The sequence below is a fragment of the Bos indicus x Bos taurus genome, chromosome 6, assembly GCF_003369695.1.
Source record: "Bos indicus x Bos taurus breed Angus x Brahman F1 hybrid chromosome 6, Bos_hybrid_MaternalHap_v2.0, whole genome shotgun sequence".
NCBI classification, from domain to species: domain Eukaryota; kingdom Metazoa; phylum Chordata; class Mammalia; order Artiodactyla; family Bovidae; genus Bos; species Bos indicus x Bos taurus.
This window is the reverse complement of record NC_040081.1, coordinates 55,681,915-55,703,964: the sequence shown is the minus strand read 5'-3', so window position 1 is coordinate 55,703,964 and position 22,050 is coordinate 55,681,915. Positions and strand designations below refer to the sequence as shown.

Sequence of the window (22,050 nt, the reverse complement as noted above, 5' to 3'; positions counted from 1 at the left end):
GGAATAGTTTGAAACTAGCAGGATTCCAAAATAATGGTCAGAACTGCTCATTTAGTTTTTGAGAATAAAGTTTTTATCTATGTGCATGTGTGCTCAGTTGTATCCAACTTTGCATCCCCACAAACCATAGCCTGCCAGGCTTCTCTGTCCCTGGGGTTGCCCAGCAAGAATACTGGAGTGGGTTGCTGTTTCCTTCTCCAGGGTATCTTCCTAAGCCAGGGATCAAACCTGTGTCTCCTGCATTGACAGGCGATTCTTTACTGCTGAGCCACCAGAGAAGACTCTTTTTATCTACATGTATTATCAACTAGTTATGTTGAAAGCATTTTTATGAAAGGCAATAATAGAGAATGTGTTAAGATGAGAGTAGGAGAAATACAGGATAAATATAAAACCAAGTTATTTTTCTTGAACCTCTTTGCATAGCTGCCATACAAAAGGAACCATTGGAAAACAACTGTGTTTATCATATGCTTATATTTTGGTTTTACTTGCTTTCCCTGTTTTCTCCAAATCAATAATATTCAGATAAAAGCAATAATAAAATGATGACAATGTGTAAAAATTACAGGCACTATTTTGTACCAGGCACTATTTTAAGCACTTTTGTACAGCCTTCCAGTGTCTATATGATGCGGAGGGGGATAATCCAATTTGAAATCAAGATAAGGACAGTTTTTAACTTAACAATGTAACCATTTCTTTTTAAAACAAGTTGTAGTATTAATTTACCAAGATCACTCTCAAAAATTAAGTCAACTAATATATTAGGAGCCTGGATAAATAATATGTCAATAGAATTTAAATTTCAGCATCTTATTAGAAAGTAAAAAGTTTATTAGAAAACTTGAGGAGAAGGCAATGGCATCCCACTCCAGTACTCTTGCCTGGAAAATCCCATGGACGGAGGAGCCTGGAAGGCTGCAGTCCATGGGGTTGCTGAGGGTTGGACACGACTGAGCGACTTCACTTTCACTTTTCACTTTCATGCATTGGAGAAGGAAATGGCAACCCACTCCAGTATTCTTGCCTGGAGAATCCCAGGGACGGGGGAGCCTGGTGGGCTGCTGTCTATGGGGTCACACAGAGTCGGACACGACTGAAGTGACTTAGCGGTAGCAGCAGCAGCAGCCCTTTAGTGGTACTGGATTTTCACTGTGCCACTCTGCGTCTTAAAGAATTTAATAAAATTTAAAAAGAAAACTTGAAAAGTTATTTTACTAGAAAAAATATATCCATCCAGTGGCCACCTAATTAAAGATGAAGCAGAAAGAAGAGAGGTCAGAAGTGGGAATAAAGAATCAACCTGGAAGATGGTGAGTGCACTGGGTTATAAGCCTTTATGGAACAAAAACCCGTGCAGGTATCCAGGGCACCATGTATGGTGAAGAACAGGGTCTCATATTTATATACCTATGTGTTTATTCACAGATGTACACACATGTGTGTACATATATGTGGGTATGTATACACATATGTAAATAAATAGAGACAAATGGAAAAAGAGCAGGTTTGGAAGAGAACTTGGGAAATGATGAGTTTGATTTTTGACATGTTGAACATGAGGTGCTTATAAACACTTAAGGAGAAATTGCTTAGAGGGAGTTATGTTTATGGATCTGATGCTCATGATTGGTTAATGGGGATATCAATATTGGAGTTACCCACATACAGAATGAAGAAGGTGAAATCGCTTAGGGAGGGTCTATAGAGTGAGAAGGGAAGAAGTAATGTGTTGGGACTTTGATGAATACACAGAATGTTGGAGGTGGGGGCGGTTTTCCGGGGATTAGCTACCCCAGGGTATAAAAGTAGTTTATTCAGAGAGTGAAGCAGGAAACCAGGAGGATGTGTCACTAAGCCCAGAAAGAGTGGGGCAAGAAGGAAGGATAGTCAGAAATACCAGGTGCTGTCTGATGACAATAGATACTCCATTGGATCAGTGATGGGGAGTCCAGTCTGGTGACTCTTGAGAAGAACAGAAGTGATAAAGCAGAAACTGGGTTAAAGTTGGGACCTGGATAAGATTAGATAAACCAGCTGGTTTTGGATATCGGGATCTTTCTAGATCTGGTGGTAGGCTATTGAGGGAGAGTCCAATCTGTTGGTTTTCGATCAGTCTGCTGGTTTTCAATTGCTTTATGAAATAGGAAATAAGGATGACTTCAGAGCTCTTGGCCTGGATGACTTTGAGTGGTTTTATCACATACCAAATGAGGAAATAGATTCTTTTCTCCCAGTGCTCAAACCAGGCCAGTTAATTTTAGATGGGATTGTTTAAGAGCTGTTTTAATACCATTTAAAAAAAGAGAATTTCATTGCACAGTCCTGTTTTTCATCTTTCTCTCTCTTTTTTTTAATTTTATTTTATTTTTAAACTTTACATAATTGTATTAGTTTTGCCAAATATCAAAATGAATCCGCCACAGGTATACATGTGTTCCCCATCCTGAACCCTCCTCTCTCCTCCCTCCTCCCTCCCCATACCATCATCTCTCTTTCAATTTGTTAGTCCCTTGGGAAATAACGACTATGAAGTACAGTAGGTTGTGTTAGACTTGTTAGAAAGACAAAACTGTAGCTTTAAGAAATAAAACAACTTCTAGTTTTTCACATTGGTGGCATATAAAGATAGTAAGAATAATTGAAAGAGAAACCAACTAGCTATAAGTTTTAACCTTTATTTTTACAGTTTGAACAAGAACAGCAAATCATAAATAAGCTTAATGAATTAATTTCACATATTTGCTCTTTCCTTGTTTACCTTTGGTTAAACTGTTAAAATATATTAATACTTCTTAAAGGCAAGAGAATGAACCCCGTGACCTAGAAAAGCTCATGAATTGATAACCAGCCACTGAATATAGTCACTATTTAGATGTATATTTTAATCTTCATGGTAATTTCCCCTATATACCTAGCATGAGTGTCTTTAGACAGAAAAATATTGCAATAATATTTTCCACACACAGAGCATTTTTGCTGTGAAAAGCTCTAAGCAGAAGGTACTCCAGATGGTGTAGCTTTAATGTGTATTCTTTGTATACTTTAAAAATTATTATTTTGGAAAATAAAGCTTTCTTGATTACACTTAAGGCTTTCTACCGTGATGTTTGATGCTGTTATTGGAACTTAGATTTTGTGCTTTTCTTTCAGGTCTTAGGGTTTCTGTGTGTGGAAAAAAGAAAAGAAATCATGTTTCTGAATATCCATTGTTAGTCAGTGAATGTCCTGTACCCCAGTGAGGTCAGAAGGCACTTGTTTGGACAGTAGGTTATATATCCACTGTGACTGAAGTGTTCAATGGACTACAGCATCCTTTTCATAAAATTTGAAAACTATTTCTGCACTTGGCCCACATTCTCTGTGTATCTCTTTCTGATAAATAAGTTACTGTGTTCTCTATCTCACATTCTGTAGCTTCATGCTCGTTTGTCAAAGATACCTATTGTTAAGCTTTTACTGAAAGGCTGTTAGTTGTAATAAGCACAGTATGAATAACTCAGCTGTGTTATCAGAAACAGAAGAGCCTAGTATGTTTTTTTTTTTTAATTTTGTTGTTTGATTTTTATTTTAATTTTTTATAAGGTCGATTTATTGGCCTATAGTAAAGTATGATGCACTTGATGGCTCCCAAGCCTAACTGAATTCTGTTTTAACTGCAAATTTCAGACATTAAGGAGCTGACACTGGGGAATAAACATTTTATCAATATGTTTCACAATTATGGGATAGACTACTTTTCTTAATTTGGGAGATGAACATTCTTAAGTTGAAGATCCTTATTTCATATCAATTTATTACATGTGATTTTTTTCCCCCCATACTTGAATTGTGTTTTATAGCAGCTAATATGTTAGCAGTACTGTCTAGGGTGAATTATCTTAAAGTGGTTTCTAAATTGTGCATGTAATTGCAAATTAAACAGTAGCCGATTGCCCACAATATCAGCTTGACTGCTTTTGTAACTTTCTGATCATTTAATTTGTAGAGATGGTTTAATCTGAATGTTGCCAAGGCAAACAAGATAGGCTCTTCTCTCACCACCACCACTGGTTTTGCAAAAAAAGGAACTATTCAAACTTACAGTATAAAATGATTTTTTTGTTGTTGTTGTTAAAGAGAGTTATGATAAAGGAAATGTGTGACTATTTAACAAAAGATGGATTTTGAAGTATTTATTATTTCCTTCAAAAAATGTATTTCATTCCCCAGTTCAGGACACTTCCTGTATACTAGATATAAACCTGTCAACATATAAATGCAATATGGGGTGAAAAAATACAGAATGAAAAGATCTCTTCTAGATAAAGGAATCAAGATAATCATTTTTATTTTTTAAGTATATTTAACTGGCTCTGGAATCCTAAGTAGGATTAGAGTAGGAAAAAAATTAGGGGTTGAGACACAAAGATATTCCAAGAGGTGGAAACAGTAGTTTCAGAGAAATAGGATGGGTTGGGGTAAAACTTCACTTCAGTTTGGCCTTAACCTTCAGTTCTTGAGGAGGAAGCATAGGACAGTGGGCCTGGAGAGATAGATTAATATCATATTAGTATTATCAGTTAAATGTAAGTAATAACTTGTCTTGTTTTGGAAAGGATTGCAGGTTCTTTATGAAGGTACAGAAGCCTTTTTTTTGGCAGACTTGAAACAGGGCTATTTCTCACATTCCTATCGGTAATTGCCTGATGGTGTGTAGAGATGAAATTGAAAACCTGGAGGCTTGCCTTCTCAGGGAAGAGTGTGCCTTGACACTTCTTACTGAACTGTTGGTTTCAGAAGAAACAAATTATTTAAGCTAATATTTCTTTCTCCATTATTTTTGTAATACAGTCTCTGAATCTACAGATTTAATAATTGTTTGCCTGTTTCTGGCTGAAATTTCATCTCTATGCAGCAGTTTCTTATCTGCTGAGGAAAGAAATACTGTTTTTCTATAAACGAAAATGAGGGTGATTTATGGATGTGATGACTTAATAAAATGTGCTGGACTCCCATTTCTGCCCATGAAGAAATATCTGGCATGGAATATGCCCTCCCACTTTAAACTACTAGAAACCTGTACCAAAAAAAACTATTTTCAGACTTTGGAACAATAGGCTTCCCAGGATTGTGACCATGGAGAGAAGGGAAACAAGTGACTTAAGGCCTAAGATCACCTGGGCTTCCTGTCAGTACTTGGCACAGGGAATGGGGGGATCCAAGCAGCATATGGTGGTTTTGCTATATTGGAGGTAGAGCTTGAAGTCTGGAGAATCCACAGTAGCTAAACTTTGCAAGATAGAGTTCAGAGCAGAGGGAAAAATGTACAGAGCACGAGCTTCAGAAATGTTCATAAGAGTTCCCTTCCATCTTCACTCAGTATGAACCTGCATATGTGCAGGTCAAAACTCCAGGCAAAAATACTCTCAGGGTGTGCAATGAGTTGAACAATTCGCAGAGTTTAGACACTATTTGAGTGTGTTCAAATTTTATCTAGCCAGGTTAGACAGACTTCATTAAACACACAGAGCATTTGTAAAGACAGCAGAAGGTAATCCCAGAATATTAAGGCTGAACCAGCCCTCAGGTAAAGGCTGCTCCATTTATGCCTTGCTAAGCTCCAAGGCAAACCATTCGATATCACAGTAATCCAAGTCTATGCCCCAACCAGTAAAGCTAAAGAAGCTGAAGTTGAACGGTTCTATGAAGACCTACAAGACCTTTTAGAACTAACACCCCAAAAAGATGTCCTTTTCATTATAGGGGACTGGAATGCAAAAGTAGGAAGTCAAGAAACACCTGGAGTAACAGGCAAATTTGGCCTTGGAATATGGAATGAAGCAGGGCAAAGACTAATAGAGTTTTGCCAAGAAAATGCACTGGTCATAACAAACACTCTCTTCCAACAACACAAGAGAAGACTCTATACATGGACATCACCAGATGGTCAACACCAAAATCAGATTGATTATATTCTTTGCAGCCAAAGATGGAGAAGCTCTATACAGTCAACAAAAACAAGACCAGGAGCTGACTATGGCTCAGACCATGAACTCCTTATTGCCAAATTCAGACTTAAATCGAAGAAAGTAGGGAAAACCACTAGACCATTCAGGTATGACCTAAATCAAATCCCTTATGATTATACAGTGGAAGTGAGAAATAGATTTAAGGGCTTAGATCTGATAGATAGAGTGCCTGATGAGCTATGGAATGAGGTTCGTGACATTGTACATGAGACAGGGATCAAGACCATTCCCATAGAAAAGAAATGCAAAAAAGCAAAATGGCTGTCTGGGGAGGCCTTACAAATAGCTGTGAAAAGAAGAGAAGCGAAAAGCAAAGGAGAAAAAGAAAGATATAAACATCTGAATGCAGAGTTCCAAAGAATAGCAAGAAGAGATAAGAAAGCCTTCTTCAGCGATCAATGCAAAGAAATAGAGGAAAACAACAGAATGGGAAAGACTAGGGATCTCTTCAAGAAAATCAGAGATACCAAAGGAACATTCCATGCAAAGATGAGCTCAATAAAGGACAGAAATGGTATGGACCTAACAGAAGCAGAAGATATTAAGAAGAGATGGCAAGAATACACAGAAGAACTGTACAAAAAAGATCTTCACAACCCAGATAATCACGATGGTGTGATCACTTGACCTAGAGCCAGACATCCTGGAATGTGAAGTCAAGTGGGCCTTAGAAAGCATCACTACGAACAAAGCTAGTGGAGGTGATGGAATTCCAGTTGAGCTATTCTAAATCCTGAAAGATGAAGCTGTGAAAGTGCTGCACTCAATATGCCAGCAAATTTGGAAAACTCAGCAGTGGCCACAGGACTGGAAAAGGTCAGTTTTCATTCCAATCCCAAAGAAAGGCAATGCAAAAGAATGCTCAAACTACTGCACAATTGCACTCATCTCACACGCTAGTAAAGTAATGCTCAAAATTCTCCAAGCCAGGCTTCAGCAATATGTGAACCGTGTACTTCCTGATGTTCAGACTGGTTTTAGAAAAGGCAGAGGAACCAGAGATCAAATTGCCAACATCCACTGGATCATGGAAAAAGCAAGAGAGTTCCAGAAAAGCATCTATTTCTGCTTTATTGACTATGCCAAAGCTTTTGACTGTGTGGATCACAATAAACTGTGGAAAATTCTGAAAGAGATGGGAATACCAGACCACCTGATCTGCCTTTTGAGAAATTTGTATGCAGGTCAGGAAGCAACAGTTAGAACTGGACATGGAGCAACAGACTGGTTCCAAATAGGAAAAGGAGTTCGTCAAGGCTGTATATTGTCACCCTGTTTATTTAATTATATGCAGAGTACATCATGAGAAACGCTGGACTGGAAGAAACACAAGCTGGAATCAAGATTGCCGGGAGAAATATCAATAACCTCAGATATGCAGATGACACCATCCTTATGGCAGAAAGTGAAGAGGAACTCAAAAGCCTCTTGATGAAAGTGAAAGTGGAGAGTGAAAAAGTTGGTTTAAAGCTCAACATTCAGAAAATGAAGATCATGGCATCCGGTCCCACCACTTCATGGGAAATAGATAGGGAAACAGTGGAAAAAGTGTCAAGACTTTATTTTTCTGGGCTCCAAAATCACTACAGATGGTGACTGCAGCCATGAAATTAAAAGACGCTTACTCCTTGGAAGGAAAGTTATGACCAACCTAGATAGCATATTGAAAAGCAGAGACATTACTTTGCCAACAAAGGTCCGTCTAGTCAAGGCTATGGTTTTTCCTGTGGTCATGTATGGATGTGAGAGTTGGACTGTGAAGAAGGCTGAGCGCCGAAGAATTGATGCTTTTGAACTGTGGTGTTGGAGAAGACTCTTGAGAGTCCCTTGGACTGCAAGGAGATCCAACCAGTCCATTCTGAAGGAGATCAGCCCTGGATTTCTTTGGAAGGAATGATGCTAAAGCTGAAATTCCAGTACTTTGGCCACCTCATGCGAAGAGTTGACTCATTGGAAAAGACCCTGATGCTGGGAGGGATTGGGGGCAGGAGGAAGAGGGGACGACAGAGGATGAGATGGCTGGATGGCATCACTGACTCGATGGACGTGAGTCTCAATGAACTCCAGGAGTTGGTGATGGACAGGGAGGCCTGGCGTGCTGCGATTCATGGGGTCGCGAAGAGTCGGGCATGACTGACCGACTGATCTGATCTGAAGCTTAAAAACAGACCTCTCCACAAGTAGTTTAGTTACCCAGGGTCAAATAGGCAAAAGGGACCAAAACAAACATCAGTACCCTTATAGGATTGAGAAGGAAATGGCAACCCACTCCAGTGTTCTTGCCTGGAGAATCCCAGGGACGGGGAGCCTGGTGGGCTGCCGTCTATGGGGTCGCACAGAGTTGGACACAACTGAAGTGACTTAGCAGGACCCTTATAGGAAGACAGCACAACCCTGACACTGAACTTGTACTCATGATGTCTAGCATAGAGTTAAAATACTGGTGATATGAAAAAGCTGCAAATTAGATGATAAGAACAGACCTAGAAATGAGAAGGATATTGGAATTAGCAAGAATATACACAGTAATTTTGAATTATTACTAAATATATTAAAAGATGTAAAGGAAAACATAAACATAGAAAAATGTATCTAAAGAAGAAACCAAATGGAACATCTAAGGCTGAAGAATACACTATCTGAAAAGAAAATCTCACTAGATCAGCTAAATGCAGGAGTAGACTATGTTTAAAAAAAACAAACTCAATAAACCTGAAGTGATGACAGTTAGAAATTAACAAAACTTTAGCTCAGAGAGAACAGACTGAATAAAATTAGCAGAGCCTCAATGACCTGTGGGACAATATTAAGCATTGTTATATAAATATAGTTAGAATTGTAAAATGAGAGAAGAGAAAGATGGAGTAATATATATATATATATATATATATAATATTTGAAGAAATATGGCCAAAGATTTCTGAATTTCATAAAAACTATAAATGCACATATATTAAGATCAACATAACATCCATGATAAAGACAAACCACATCAAGACATATCATAATCAAATTCTTGAAAACCAGTGTGAGGAAAAACAAAAATATCGGGGAAGGGGGGAAGAAACATTAAAAATAGGGGACAATGATGAGAACGTATTGGCAGAAACAGTGCAAACCAGGAGATAATATGGTAAAATCTTTTAATGTGTTGGGGGAAAAAAAATAACTAAACCAGAAACTATTAGCTTAAAATACTCTATCCAGAAAAAATATCTTACAGAAATGAAAGCAAAATAAAGTTTTTTTGGCCAACAAATGCTAACGTATACTACAAGACTCAGTGTTTTTATTTTTATAAATGCCTAAGATATTATCTTTTTTAGTTATGTTTTTGAAACGTGTTGTTTGCTTTTTAGTTGTGTTTAAGATGTTCTTTATAAATATGATTTCATTTTTTGTACAGCAAATTTATAGATCCTATCATTCATTTGTCTTGGGTCTTGTCAGTAGACTAGGCTCAAATAATGATAGTCTCTATTTTGTGGATATTATATTACAAGTTTAAGAAAATTGTTTTATTAGTTTTAGGACTTGTTTTCTATGTCTTATTGAACTATCTTGATGCATTATAGGATATATGGATTTTTTTAAATACGGCTTTAAAATTTAGGTTTGGGAATGAACAGTTAGTAAAATGTATTTCTCTGTAATTAGAGTTCTTCAGAATAACTCTTCAGATTTTCAAGGTGTAAATTCCTATTTCTTTGAAATAGGAATGATAAACCATTGTTCAGTAACATTTGAAATAATAAAGTTGGCCATCATTTGTGTTGAAAATATCTTTAGATGCTTTATTCAATGTGCAGTTTAGGTAACATCAGAGAGGAAAGTTGTTGAACTGATACTGTTAAATGTCAGACATCTACTGCACAAGATGATGTATTTTAGGATTTAGCCTTTGACAAGTTGACTTGGGAGTTAACTTGTCATTACTGATTCTACCCTTCACTAGTTCACATGCAGACAGTTAAACTTGTCATCACAACATTTCTTCTGACTAGAAAGAAAATTTGAAGTTTGAAACATTTACAGTTAATGGCAGAATTATACTGCTGTTGTAGGCAGGCCATTGCCTTTGGGGTTTCTTTAACTACTTGCTCAAATATTGGTCGTTGTTTGTTTATACACACACCTTTTCAAAGATTTTGTCACCTATTTCAGAACTTAATCATCAGATAAAAAAAGCAGCTGAGACTCAAGAAGAGTTAAAATATATTTTTTAAACTCCTGAATTTAACAAGCTATAATTTTGATTAAGTCTACATAATGTAGGAGCTTGATTTCTCAGGGAAATTACCCAAGTTAGATAGTTTCATTTAAACAAATAAACCCAGCAGTAGAATGCTTTTGAGTTAAACATGACATGAGATCAGTGAAAAGGCAAAAGCATGTCAGTATTAAAGCAGGTGTCAGAATTCTTCAAAAAGGAAATGACAGAACCTTGAGATCTGAGCTGCTGTGATGGGTGTGGAAAATAAAAGCAATAAATAAAGATGTTAGGAAGCAAGAGATGAAGATTATGGGCATCAGTGTCAGTGAGGATGCAGTTACGGCAGGTTCAGAAGGTGTTAAGGTGAGTGGAGTGGGGTGCTAGTAGCTTTATCTTCATAGAGGAGCGTTTCAAGGAAAGAAAGAAGGAATGCTGTTTTCTCCTTAAATTAGGGCCAATGAATTACCGGGAATGTAAAAGATTACCTCTCTCAGTCCCCTCAAAAGAAAAACCATAGCGACCGATTGTTCATGCAGTTCATTCCTTTCTCTTCAGATTGAATCCAAAGTAGCCATTTCGTAGTTTGAAATCAAACTTAAATAGTTGGACGTTGGTACACATGCATGCTAAGTCGCTTCAGTCATGTCCGGCCCTGTGCAACCCTATGGACAGCAGCCCGCCAGGCTCCTCTGTCTGTGGGATTATCTAGGCAAGAATACTGAAATGGGTTGCCATTTCCTCTTACTTTAGTATAATTATACTTAAATGCATCAATGATTAATTTGTTTCAAATCAAAGTTTTTATCTAGTGATAAAACTTTAAAACAATGCATCTACTAAATAATGCATCCACTAAATACCTGCCTCTTGAGAAGCCTATATGTAGGTCAGGAAGCAACAGTTAGAACTGGACATGGAACAACAGACTGCTTCCAAATAGGAAAAGGAGTACGTCAAGGCTGTATATTGTCACCCTGCTTATTTAATTATATGCAGACTACATCATGAGAAACGCTGGGCTGGAAGAAGCACAAGCTAGAATCAAGATTGCCGGGAGAAATATCAATAACTTCAGATATGCAGATGACACCACCCTTATGGCAGAAAATGAAGAGGAACTCAAAAGCCTCTTGATGACAGTGAAAGTGGAGAGTGAAAAAGTTGGCTTAAAGCTCACCATTCAGAAAACGAAGATCATGGCATCTGGTCCCATCACTTCATGGGAAATAGATGGGGAAACAGTGGAAACAGTGTCAGACTTTACTTTTTTGGGCTACAAAATCACTGCAGATGGTGATTACAGCCATGACATTAAAAGACGCTTACTCCTTAGAAGAAAAGCTATGACCAACCTAGATAGCATATTCAAAAGCAGAGACATTACTTTGCCAACAAATGTCCGTCTAGTCAAGGCTATGATTTTTCCTGTGGTCATGTATGGATGTCAGAGTTGGACTGTGAAGAAGGCTGAGCGCCAAAGAATTGATGCTTTTGAACTGTGGTGTTGGAGAAGACTCTTGAGAGTCCCTTGAACTACAAGGAGATCCAACCCGTCCGTTCTAAAGGAGATCAGTCCTGGGTGTTCTTTGGAAGGATTGATACTAAAGCTGAAACTCCAATACTTTGGCCACCTCATGCGAAGAGTTGATTCATTGGAAAAGACCCTGATGCTGGGAAGGACTAGGGACAGGAGAAGAAGGGGACGACGGAGGATGAGATGGCTAAATGGCATCACTGACTCAATGGACATGAGTTTGAGTAAACTCTGGGAGTTGGTGATGGACAGGGAGGCCTGGCATGCTGCGATTCATGGGGTCGCAAAGAGTCGGACACGACTGAGAGACTGAACTGAACTGAATTGAAGTATCTGGCACTATGCTAAGTAAAGGCTATTGATACTGAAATGCTTTCTTTGTTTGCTTGTATTAAGTTTGTGGTGAAGTGGCTAAAAAATTCACACAGACACAACAGTTGATGTGATGGAGGGTGGAGTGGGTGTTTAAGATTAAAGATTAAAGTCTGTTTCACCAGAAGCATTGGATGGAGGCAGATAGGAATGGAGGGTCCCAAAGGGTTACCTAGAATATACCAATCGGGGAGAAGCTGGACTAAGCAGTCAGAGAGCAGGAAATACTTATTGCAAAGAGAAGAACATGTTAATTTCTTTCTTCTTCCCTTCCTTTCTCCCTTCCTCCTGGGAATGGCACAGTTAGAGTGGATAATATAGGACAGATCTTGAAGACCTTTTACTCTTGAAACCTCCAGAACTGCCATGGAAGGACAGTTATCAGGAAGTGATGTCATTAGCTTTGTATTTTAAAAAGATCATTCTGGCAGTCTTAAGGAGAAGGTAGAGGATTGGCAAAGGAATTTTGTTTGGAGGGACTTAAGTGACTTTAAGGAGCAATAGAAAGCCCGAGGGCAGTGTTCAAATAAAGAGGAGGCAAAGCAAGTATGTCAGGGAACTGGATGTGACAGAATTCTGTGACTCAGTTCATATGTCAGGGGTGGGGTGGGGATTGGGGGGATCAGTCTACAATAATGAATCCTAAATTCCTGGTGGGATAAGTGGAGAATGTAGTACCAGTTTGGTATCAGTATCAGTTCAGTCGCTCAGTCGTGTCTAACTCTTTGCAACCCCATGAACCGCAGCACGCCAGGCCTTCCTGTCCATCACCAACTCTCGGAGTCCACCCAAACCCATGTCCATTGAGTCGGTGATGCCATCCAACCATCTTATCCTCTATCATCTCCTCCTCCTGCCCTCAGTCTTTCCCAGCATCAGGGTCTTTTCAAATGAGTCAGCTCTTCGCATGAGGTAGCCAAAGTATTGGAGTTTCAGCTTCAACATCAGTCCTTCCAATGAACACCCAGGACTTATCTCCTTTAGGATGGACTGGTTGGATCTCCTTGCAGTCCAAGGGACTCTCAAGAGTCTTCTCCAACACCACATGAGAAGGGATAAAGATTTGAGATGCTTGTGGAATTAACATTAATTAGTATTATGGTTTATTAATTACTAATACCACATTTACTGAGTGCTGAAGTGGGTGCTATTATTATCCTCATTTTTGCCTTTGATAAAACTGACAACCAAAGAAGGTTGATAACTTGTCCAAGGTCATAAAGGAAGTGAATATAGTGCTAAAACTTGAGTTCACGAATTGTTTTCCATTCTGTTAACTTCTTTATGCTCTTGCTTTTCAATCATATGGAGATCTGATTTGTGAGACAGTTCTCAACCAGAGATAGGGATGTGAGACTTACTAGCTTATATATATGGGGGATAAAACCACTGGCCTGAATGAAATGTCCCTTGGAGAGTCTGTAGAGTTCATGTGAGTACACTGAAGTTACAAGTTCATTTTTAGAAAGAGAAAGTGAGTTTGGGAAAGAACTGAGGGACCAGAAAGATAGGAGGAAAAGCCAGGAAGAACTGTTCTGCCAAAGCTGAATTGGGTGGTTGTTTTCCCTCTCTCTCTCTTTTTTTTTTTCTACCTTTAAAAGGTAGAACAGTCCTAAAGTCATCAAACAGTTCTAAAATCTTAAAAAATAAACCTCCAAATATCCATGAGAAGTTACAAGTGATGCTGGCCAGAAGGGTTTCAGTTCAGTTATTCAGAAACAGAATGAAAGAGGAAATGAAAAAGAGGCGAGGACATTAAGACCACAAGTTCAGGGAATTTTCTGGCCTCTATGGAGAGAGACGTGTGACTCCAAAGCAGAAGAGGGATCAAGTGAGTGGAAGCTAGTGGTAGACAGAGGGGTTTTCTTCTGATGGATGAGATCAGATCACATTTATATGGATTTAAGGATATTCTCTGTAGAAGGCTTGAAAAAAACAAAATTATCATTGAAATACTTTTCAAACTTTACAGAACATTATACATCCATGGGCATACCAAGTTGGATTTCACAGTCTGGCATACTGCAATTGAAAAAGCAGCAGGTACAGATGGGAATGCATTACAAGACCAGCAGCTCGGCAGAAATGACGTTCCCATTATCGTGAACAGCTGTATAGCATTTGTTACACAGTATGGTAAGTATCCGAGTTTTTATTCAACCCCAAGACTCATAGTAGCATCTTACAGTTTTGAAATAGTACCTCCATTGGACTGAATGAGAGCCCTTTGTATTTTAAGCACATCAGTGAAAATTAAAAGTGTAGTCCCCCTTCAGCCTAAATGCCATTCCTTCTCACAGTAAAGTTCATTTAAATTATATCACATGTCCTTACAAATTCCTTCTTCCTTTACATGCATAAAAATTTTAAATGACATATTAGAAGAATCTATATTGTAAAATGTATATTTAAAAAATGATTAAAGGTTGTACTCTTCAGAGGTTATAACTTTACAGTAAAGTCTTGGGGAATATAGTGGTGACTGTGTTTTAGAAATGGTAAATGATGGGACAATGTGTAAAAGACTTGACTTTTTGTAGGCCTGCGTGCAAAGTGTCTGTGTATTTATTCCATTTAACATGTTTTTGGTCACATGTTTGTATTAAGAAACGTGGTCATTAATTGTACTGGTTTGACTTAATCATAACAACATTTTTATGAAAGTTTGCAGGTTCAAACCAAGTTGAATCAGGTATCATTTTAATTTAACATGCTGTGGCAGTATTTTATACATGCCTAAAAAAGTAAATGAAGTATGTCTTTATTATTTTTACTTATTTTCAAATTACTACTCATTCTTAAAATTTCTTCTGTTACATGTTGCCTTAATATGCTAAAAGATAAATTGTTTAACTATATTTTTAATATAAAAATATGTTCTCTCTTTCAATCTGTCTATAAAAGGCATTGATTTAGATTGTACATGCAGAAAAAAAGTAAAATGGTTTATCTTATATTTTGAAAGCTGTGTTAACTTTTCATTGTTCTCCTAGTCTTAGATGTATCTTTGGGTATTTTTAATTTGAAAAGAAAGTGTAATCAGTGAGAGAGCTGTAGAAAAACACTGTTTTATGAGTGTTTTTTTTTTTACTTATTTATTGTCTATAGTGTGCCAGCTGCTGAGCTTAGTACTGAAAATTGAGCAGTGGTAGTAAAGAGTGAAAGAACCATAAATTTTGCCTTCCAGTATGAGAACTAACAGTGAAATGATATGAACACAATGCCAGAAATAACAAATGCTATGAAAAAAAATAAGGGAAAATTAAGTCTAGAATATGTGTATATTAATCTGTTTTCTCCTAGGGAGAGTGCCATTTTAAGTATTTCACTCATTTCATGTGTTATCCAAGTAAAATTATGATTAATATTCAGGTTTGAATATTAATTTGTGTTTGAATTATATACATGTTACAAATATGTATGTAATCACATTATGTGGGAGTATTCTGTGAAGTTCCTTGATAGTATGGTTATATTTTTCTTATCAAATGTCATCATCTGTTTGTTTGAAAATGGGGGAGGAAGGTTATCATCTTCATTTATTAGTAATTCAGTATTGGTGCACTTGCATTGTGCTGGTATAAATAAATTGCACACATCTTATGTTTTAGCAAGATCGTAACCTCATTGGGAATTTTCACATCATGTTCGTTTCATAATGGTATAAGGTCTTTCTTAAGCTGACAAATGATTAAAATAGCTTGACTTGCTCCCAGTGTATCCAATTTAATGTTTCTCTAGGGAAATCAGAAGTGTCTTTGTGGTGTTTATTTGCATTTAAAATCATTAAGCATTAGATTGTTTTCAACTAAATTTCATATATTATAATTACCTTGTAGCTCTAGCATAAGGTACATTAGCTTCCATATTAAAGTAATAAAGCCAATAAAAGACTCTTAAAGTTTTTTCCGGCTTTTTGTTTTTTTAATGAGCAAAACACGTGAAAACCTCAATATTACCAGCATGGATAGAAGGGAAGATTTGATATGAACTTAGAAAATGCCCAGTGATTATAGGATGCAGAGGGCCTATATGATCATAATTATTTCGAATTTCCTAATCTTTGGTATAAAATCTAAAAGCCTAATTTTTGTGCTCATGGTGTCAAAATCTGAACCTGACAAAATTCATGTATAATTCTAAAGAGTTTTAATTGTTTTAATGAGTTACAGCAGTTAGTTCTTGGGGGATATATTTAATTTTTTGTAAACAAAATTGCATTCAGATTCACATTGAGTTACCTTGTACCAGTTGTTAGAAATTCACTCAACTAGGAACATATCTCAGAAACTTAATCAGTTTTTTGGTAGAACTTGCTTGTTCTTCTATTGTGGTCATTTACTGACTATCGACTGAGTTCTTTGAGGTACTGTGTAACTACTGTATACAGAAAATAAGACATGATCTTTGCCTTCTAGGAATTTATAGATTGTAGATCAGAATAAGTGGGCATTTATATCTCAAGTGTATGAAATTCTGTGGCAGTGGGGTTCAGGGCGTGGTCCAGGTGTCCATGGCTTAGAGCTGAAATTCACTTAGTGTAGAAGTGGTCATGGAGGGTTTCATGGCTGGAGCATGGAACCTGCCATGTGTTTTAAGAGAGAATGGGAGCTCATTAGGAGAAGGGAGGAGGAGGGATTCCAGGCAGAGGAAACTGTGTGTGTCAGGTGTGGAGTCATGAAGGAAGTTGTCTAGTCAGGGAACTTTGGGTAGCTACATGTGGTTAGAACTTAGTGTAAGAAGAGCGGAAAATAAAAGAAGCTGGAGAACTAGTTAGGACATTCATATAGGGTCTTATATGAATGCATGCATGCTAAGTCATTTCAGTTGTTTCCAACTCTTTGCGACCCTATGGACAATAGCCCACCAGGCTCCTCAGTCCATGGGATTCTACAGGCAAGGAGAGTGGAGTGGGTTGCTATGCCCTCCTCCAGGGGATCATCCCAATCCACGGATCGAACCCATATCTCTTATGTCTCCTTCATTGGCAGGCCAGTTCTTTACCACTAACACCACCCGGGAAGCTCATGGTCTTATGTATCATAATAAAATCCCTAAACTTGCCCTCTGTTTTGTTCAGTTGCTCAGTCATGTCCGACTCTTTGTGATCCCATGGATTGCAGCACACCAGGCTTCCCTGTCCTTCACCGTCTCCCAGAGCTTTCTCAAACTCATGTCCATTGAGTTGGAGGTGCCATCCAACCATCTCATCCTTTGTTGTCCCCTTCTCCTCCTGCCTTCAATCTTCCCAAAAGTTTGCCCTCTAGTCAGTGGTAGGGGGGCTATATCCATATTTTTAAGCATTTTGGTAACACCAGCAGACTTGTATCTCAGATCATTCTATTATCATTTTCAAGACAGACTGGAGGGCTCAGTAGAAATAGGGACAGAGAGGGGCAATAGCATACTGAGGAATTGGGTGCCTGAAATTATAATAGTGCAGGTGATGGAGCAAGGGGACAGTTTTGTGAGACAAGTCATAATGAAAAATATATGTGACAGTTTTCTTGAAATTTTTATTGATTCTTTTGATGTGATGTGTGAGAAAGAGAAGTTCTAGCTTATAAATGACTGGGGAGAAGGCAATGCCACATATGGAGGTATGCTACTGCTAAGTCACTTCAGTCGTGTCCGACTCTGTGCGACCCCATAGACGGCAGCCCACCAGACTCCCCCGTCCCTGGGATTCTCCAGGCAAGAACACTGGAGTGGGTTGCCATTTCCTTCTCCAATGCATGAAAGTGAAAAGTGAAAGTAAAGTCGCTCAGTCGTGTCCAACTCTTAGAGACCCCATGGACTGCAGCCTACCAGGCTCCTCCGTCCATGGGATTCCCCAGGCAAAACTACTGGAGTGGGGTGCCACTGCCTTCTCCACAAATTATAGAGTAAATGTCAAATATGAATCTATAAGTGCAATGTTTTTGACCAGTGTGTCCTACTTGGTGTGTAAGTTCAGTTCAGTCGCTCAGTTGTGTCCCTCTCTTTGTGACCCCACGGACTGCAGCACGCCAGGCCTCCCTGTCCATCACCAACTCCTGGAATTTACCCAAACTCATGTCCATCGAGTTGGTGATGCCATCCAACTATCTCATCCTCTGTCATCCCCTTCTCCTATACCTCCTGGAGGTATAGGAACAAGATAAAAGGCATGTTGGGATTGGGAGGTGAAGTAGTGAATGGGGCAGGAAAATTAATTTGTTCATATATATAAGTATAGTCTATGTGGCTTGTATTTGGGAAGCCCTGTATTTATATATAGATTTAGATATGTAATGCACATGTGCATTTGAAATTTTCAAAATTAAAAGCTGAGTAGAAATATACATGTCTTAGTTGAAATGATGAAAATGGATGGGTTCATCTAGAGAATTTTGTAGGGGATCAGAGAAGAGAATTGAGGACAGTTTCCTGGAATCATCAGTAAATATTGGATAGCAGAATAAATAGAAGACTAGAAGAGGAGTCATAGAGGAAGGGGCCAAAAGAGATGAGATCATAACATTGTGAAAACCTTGAGATTAACAGAATTTTAACCAGGATTCACTGGAGTATTAGACACTGCAAGGGGATCCTATTACATAAAAATTGAAAAGCATCTAGAAAGCATATTCTTGAGGAAGATGGTCCCAACAGAGTGGGAATTAGGCCTGAAGCAACAGTAAGTGGTTAAAGGCTCAATGGGGATGCAAGATGGTAGAAAGAATAAATACAGAAAACTCAGATTAGTTTTGGAAGAAAGAAAAACAAGAGGCCTGAAGGGAGGGGGCAAAAAAGTATTAAAAAATATTTGTTTGGCTATCATCATCATCACACCACCACCACTCTTCCTTCAGTTAACCACTGCTACTCTTATTTTAAGTGGGAAACTTGATCAGTATGTAATTCTGAAAAGTTATGACCCAGCTCTTCCATCTAGAAGAAGTTGTGGAACAGACAGAATTAAATATGCACATATGAATGTAGAGACTTAAGAAAATTTATACTAGAGAGTCTTACTTTCGTCAGTGAAACTGAAGGCAAATCTGTACTCTGAGAGACTAAGCAAAGGGCACTTACAGTAAAAGAACATTTGAGAAAGATGCTATGAAGGACTGGCCTGCTGCTGCTGCTACTGCTAAGTCACTTCAGTCATGTTCGACTCTGTGGGACCCCGTTAGGCTCCCCCGTCCCTGGGATTCTCCAGGCAAGAACACTGGAGTGGGTTGCCATTTCCTTCTCCAATGCATGAAAGTGAAAAGTGAAAGTGAAGTCGCTCAGTCGTGTCCAACTCTTAGCGACCCCATGGACTGCAGCCTACCAGGCTCCTCCGTACATGGATTTTCCAGGCAAGAGTACTGGAGTGGGGTGCCATTGCCTTCTCCGGAAGGATTGGCCTAGGGCCTACTAAAAGCTGAGGATGGAATAGTTTGTTCATCAGGTTTGCATTTTACGTTATAAAATTTGCAAGGAGGGGAGCTTTCTACTCTCATGCATGTTTATATAAACTCTTAGATGATGATTTTGTCTTGTACATCATCCGAACACAGAAATTAGTTCTTTTTTTGAGATAGTAAAATGGATTTTGACCTGAGACTTTTTTCATATAATCTTTTTTTTTTTTTTTTTTTTTTTAACAAAGGTTTAGGATACAAAAATATCTATCAAAAGAATGGTGATCCATTACATGTAAGTGAACTCCTGGAGAGTTTCAAAAAGGATGCAAGAAGCTTTAAATTGAGGGCTGGAAAACATCAACTTGAAGATGTGACAGGTGTATTGAAGAGTTTTCTCTCCGACATTGATGATGCACTTCTCACTAAGGAGCTCTACCCGTATTGGATCTCTGCCTTAGGTAATACATAAACTACAGAATAAAGGCTTGCCTTCTCATTTGATAGTAGATTTTTAAAATCACCTCTGATAATCTGAACATTTAAATGAAAGGAACAGTGTACAGAAATTGTAAAATAGCTGTTTTATGTGCCTCAAAAGAAATTTATGGTGGTAATTGCTAAAGTCTTTTATGATAATATTTAGTTTTTGGTAGATTTCTTAGTGCTTACTTTGCCTTAACTTTGGAAGTGTTAATAGTCAAGTCCATGTAGGCTATTAATTTCTCATTAAGATTAAAATGAAAGGTGTATTACAACATTGGTTTTACATGATTTTAACATATAGCTCTTTGACTTTCCTTTTTCATTCATTCTGTCTCTTTAGAGTTACATGACAAAAGACCTTTTTAGTCTTCATTTTTTTTTCAGATGCTAATGAAGTAAAATATCTTTGCTATACTCTAAAAGAACTTATTTAAGAAATGATCTTAGAAAAAGTTTATTAAATCAGCTGCGTGTGTATTAAATCACTTCAGTTGTGTCAGACTTTTTGTGACCCTATGGACTGTAGCCCACCAGGCTCCTCTGTCCATGGGGATTCTCCAGGCAAGAATACTGGAGTGGGTTGCCACGCACTCCTCCAGGAGATCTTCCCAACCCAGGGATCAAACCCATATCTATTATGTCTCCTGCATTGGCAGGTGGGTTTTTTACTACTAGCACCACCTGGGAAGCCCTATTAAATCACATAATGGGTCAAACTGATTTCAGCAAAACCTATATTTACCTCCATTAATTCAAAATAACTCCTTTTTTAGAAACATGATAATACATATTTTAAAATATAAACTTTGCCTTTAATCCCAGATTTCTAATAGAGCTATTTTCATTTTTCACATTATTTCATAATCTTTGTCCCACACCTATGATTTATATATAACTTTTATTAATAAACTAAAATATTCCCCATATATCAGTAATTTCAAAGTGATGATTTTGAATCTTCATTTTCCCCCAATTTTTAAAATGTATCATTGAATTATACCGTAATTTACTAATATATTTCTCTCTTGTACATTTGACCTATTTTGAGAATTTTTTTGGAAAATGACCTTTGAATTGACTATATGATGTTTTTCTGTTGAGAAAAGTTTCTTCCATTGAAAGTATTTGTTTAATTTAAAACATAAATATGATATTTGAAGGGATTAATTTTGAAATGCCACAAAACATCTGTAGTTGAAAAATAATCCCAAGATTGACCTTTTTTGTCTCAGCAAGAAGAGAGTAGTATTGTTATTAAAATAAAACTTTTCATAATGTAACTACTTAATTCAGAAGTCTTTTTCTTGTTTCCTATGTTTTTCAAATCAATAGTTTCAATTCTATTCACAAGAAGAGTTGATTGTATAATTTTCTGGAATATAGAATTAGGTAATACATCTTTTTAAGCACAATTGCCCTGCCACCCTCATTTTTGTTTTAAGATTTTATTGTAATTCATAACCATGAAATTATTTATAGTACCTGTATTTTATAAAGACTTACAATTTGCCTTTATTGTAAAATCAGTCATCAAAAATCTATGACAAATATGCTTTTGGTGAAGTTGTCAAATTTAATGACAAAGAGGTCTTCATTGTTAAACTACAGGAGAAAGTAGTTGAGAAATAGCATGTGTCAGAGAGGAGTGTGTTCACCTTCCATTTGGATGTGAATCCCTGAGAAATTACTTTAAGAAGGCTTCGACTGCTGCTAAGTCTGCTGCTAAGTCACTTCAGTCGTGTCTGACTCTGTGCGACCCCATAGATGGCAGCCCACCAGGCTACCCCGTCCCTGGGATTCTGCAGGCAAGAGTACTGGAGTGGGGTGCCATTGCACTAGTGTTCAAAGTTCTTTGCTTTCAGATCCTTGTAGCTCACCCTGACCTGTCAGAAAGTACCCTTTGTTGGATCTGACAAAAGTAAACCAGAACTCGATGGATGACCTCATTGGAGGGCTCTCTTGGGTCCTGTGCGCCCAAGGCGAGGAATGTCCTACAGTTGCATAGTACCTGTTTATATGATATACGTGACCTCTTCTTCTAAGAATGCTAATTAAATTGTC

The 22,050-nt window shown here is 37.8% G+C and overlaps 1 protein-coding gene across 5 annotated transcripts in view; it reads left to right on the top strand.

Moving 5' to 3' along the window:
- The window catches only part of ARAP2 (ArfGAP with RhoGAP domain, ankyrin repeat and PH domain 2), a 197,788-nt gene that overhangs the window by 108,293 nt on the left and 67,445 nt on the right, over positions 1-22,050 (top strand). For all 5 annotated transcript variants that reach the window (XR_003511512.1, XM_027544232.1, XM_027544234.1 and 2 more), the window contains 2 exons: positions 14,106-14,269; positions 19,752-19,964. Coding sequence is in view for 4 of the 5 variants with exons in the window: in XM_027544232.1 (XP_027400033.1) it covers positions 14,106-14,269; positions 19,752-19,964 (377 nt within the window). In the remaining variant the exon portion in view is untranslated. The remainder of the gene's footprint in view (positions 1-14,105; positions 14,270-19,751; positions 19,965-22,050) is intronic.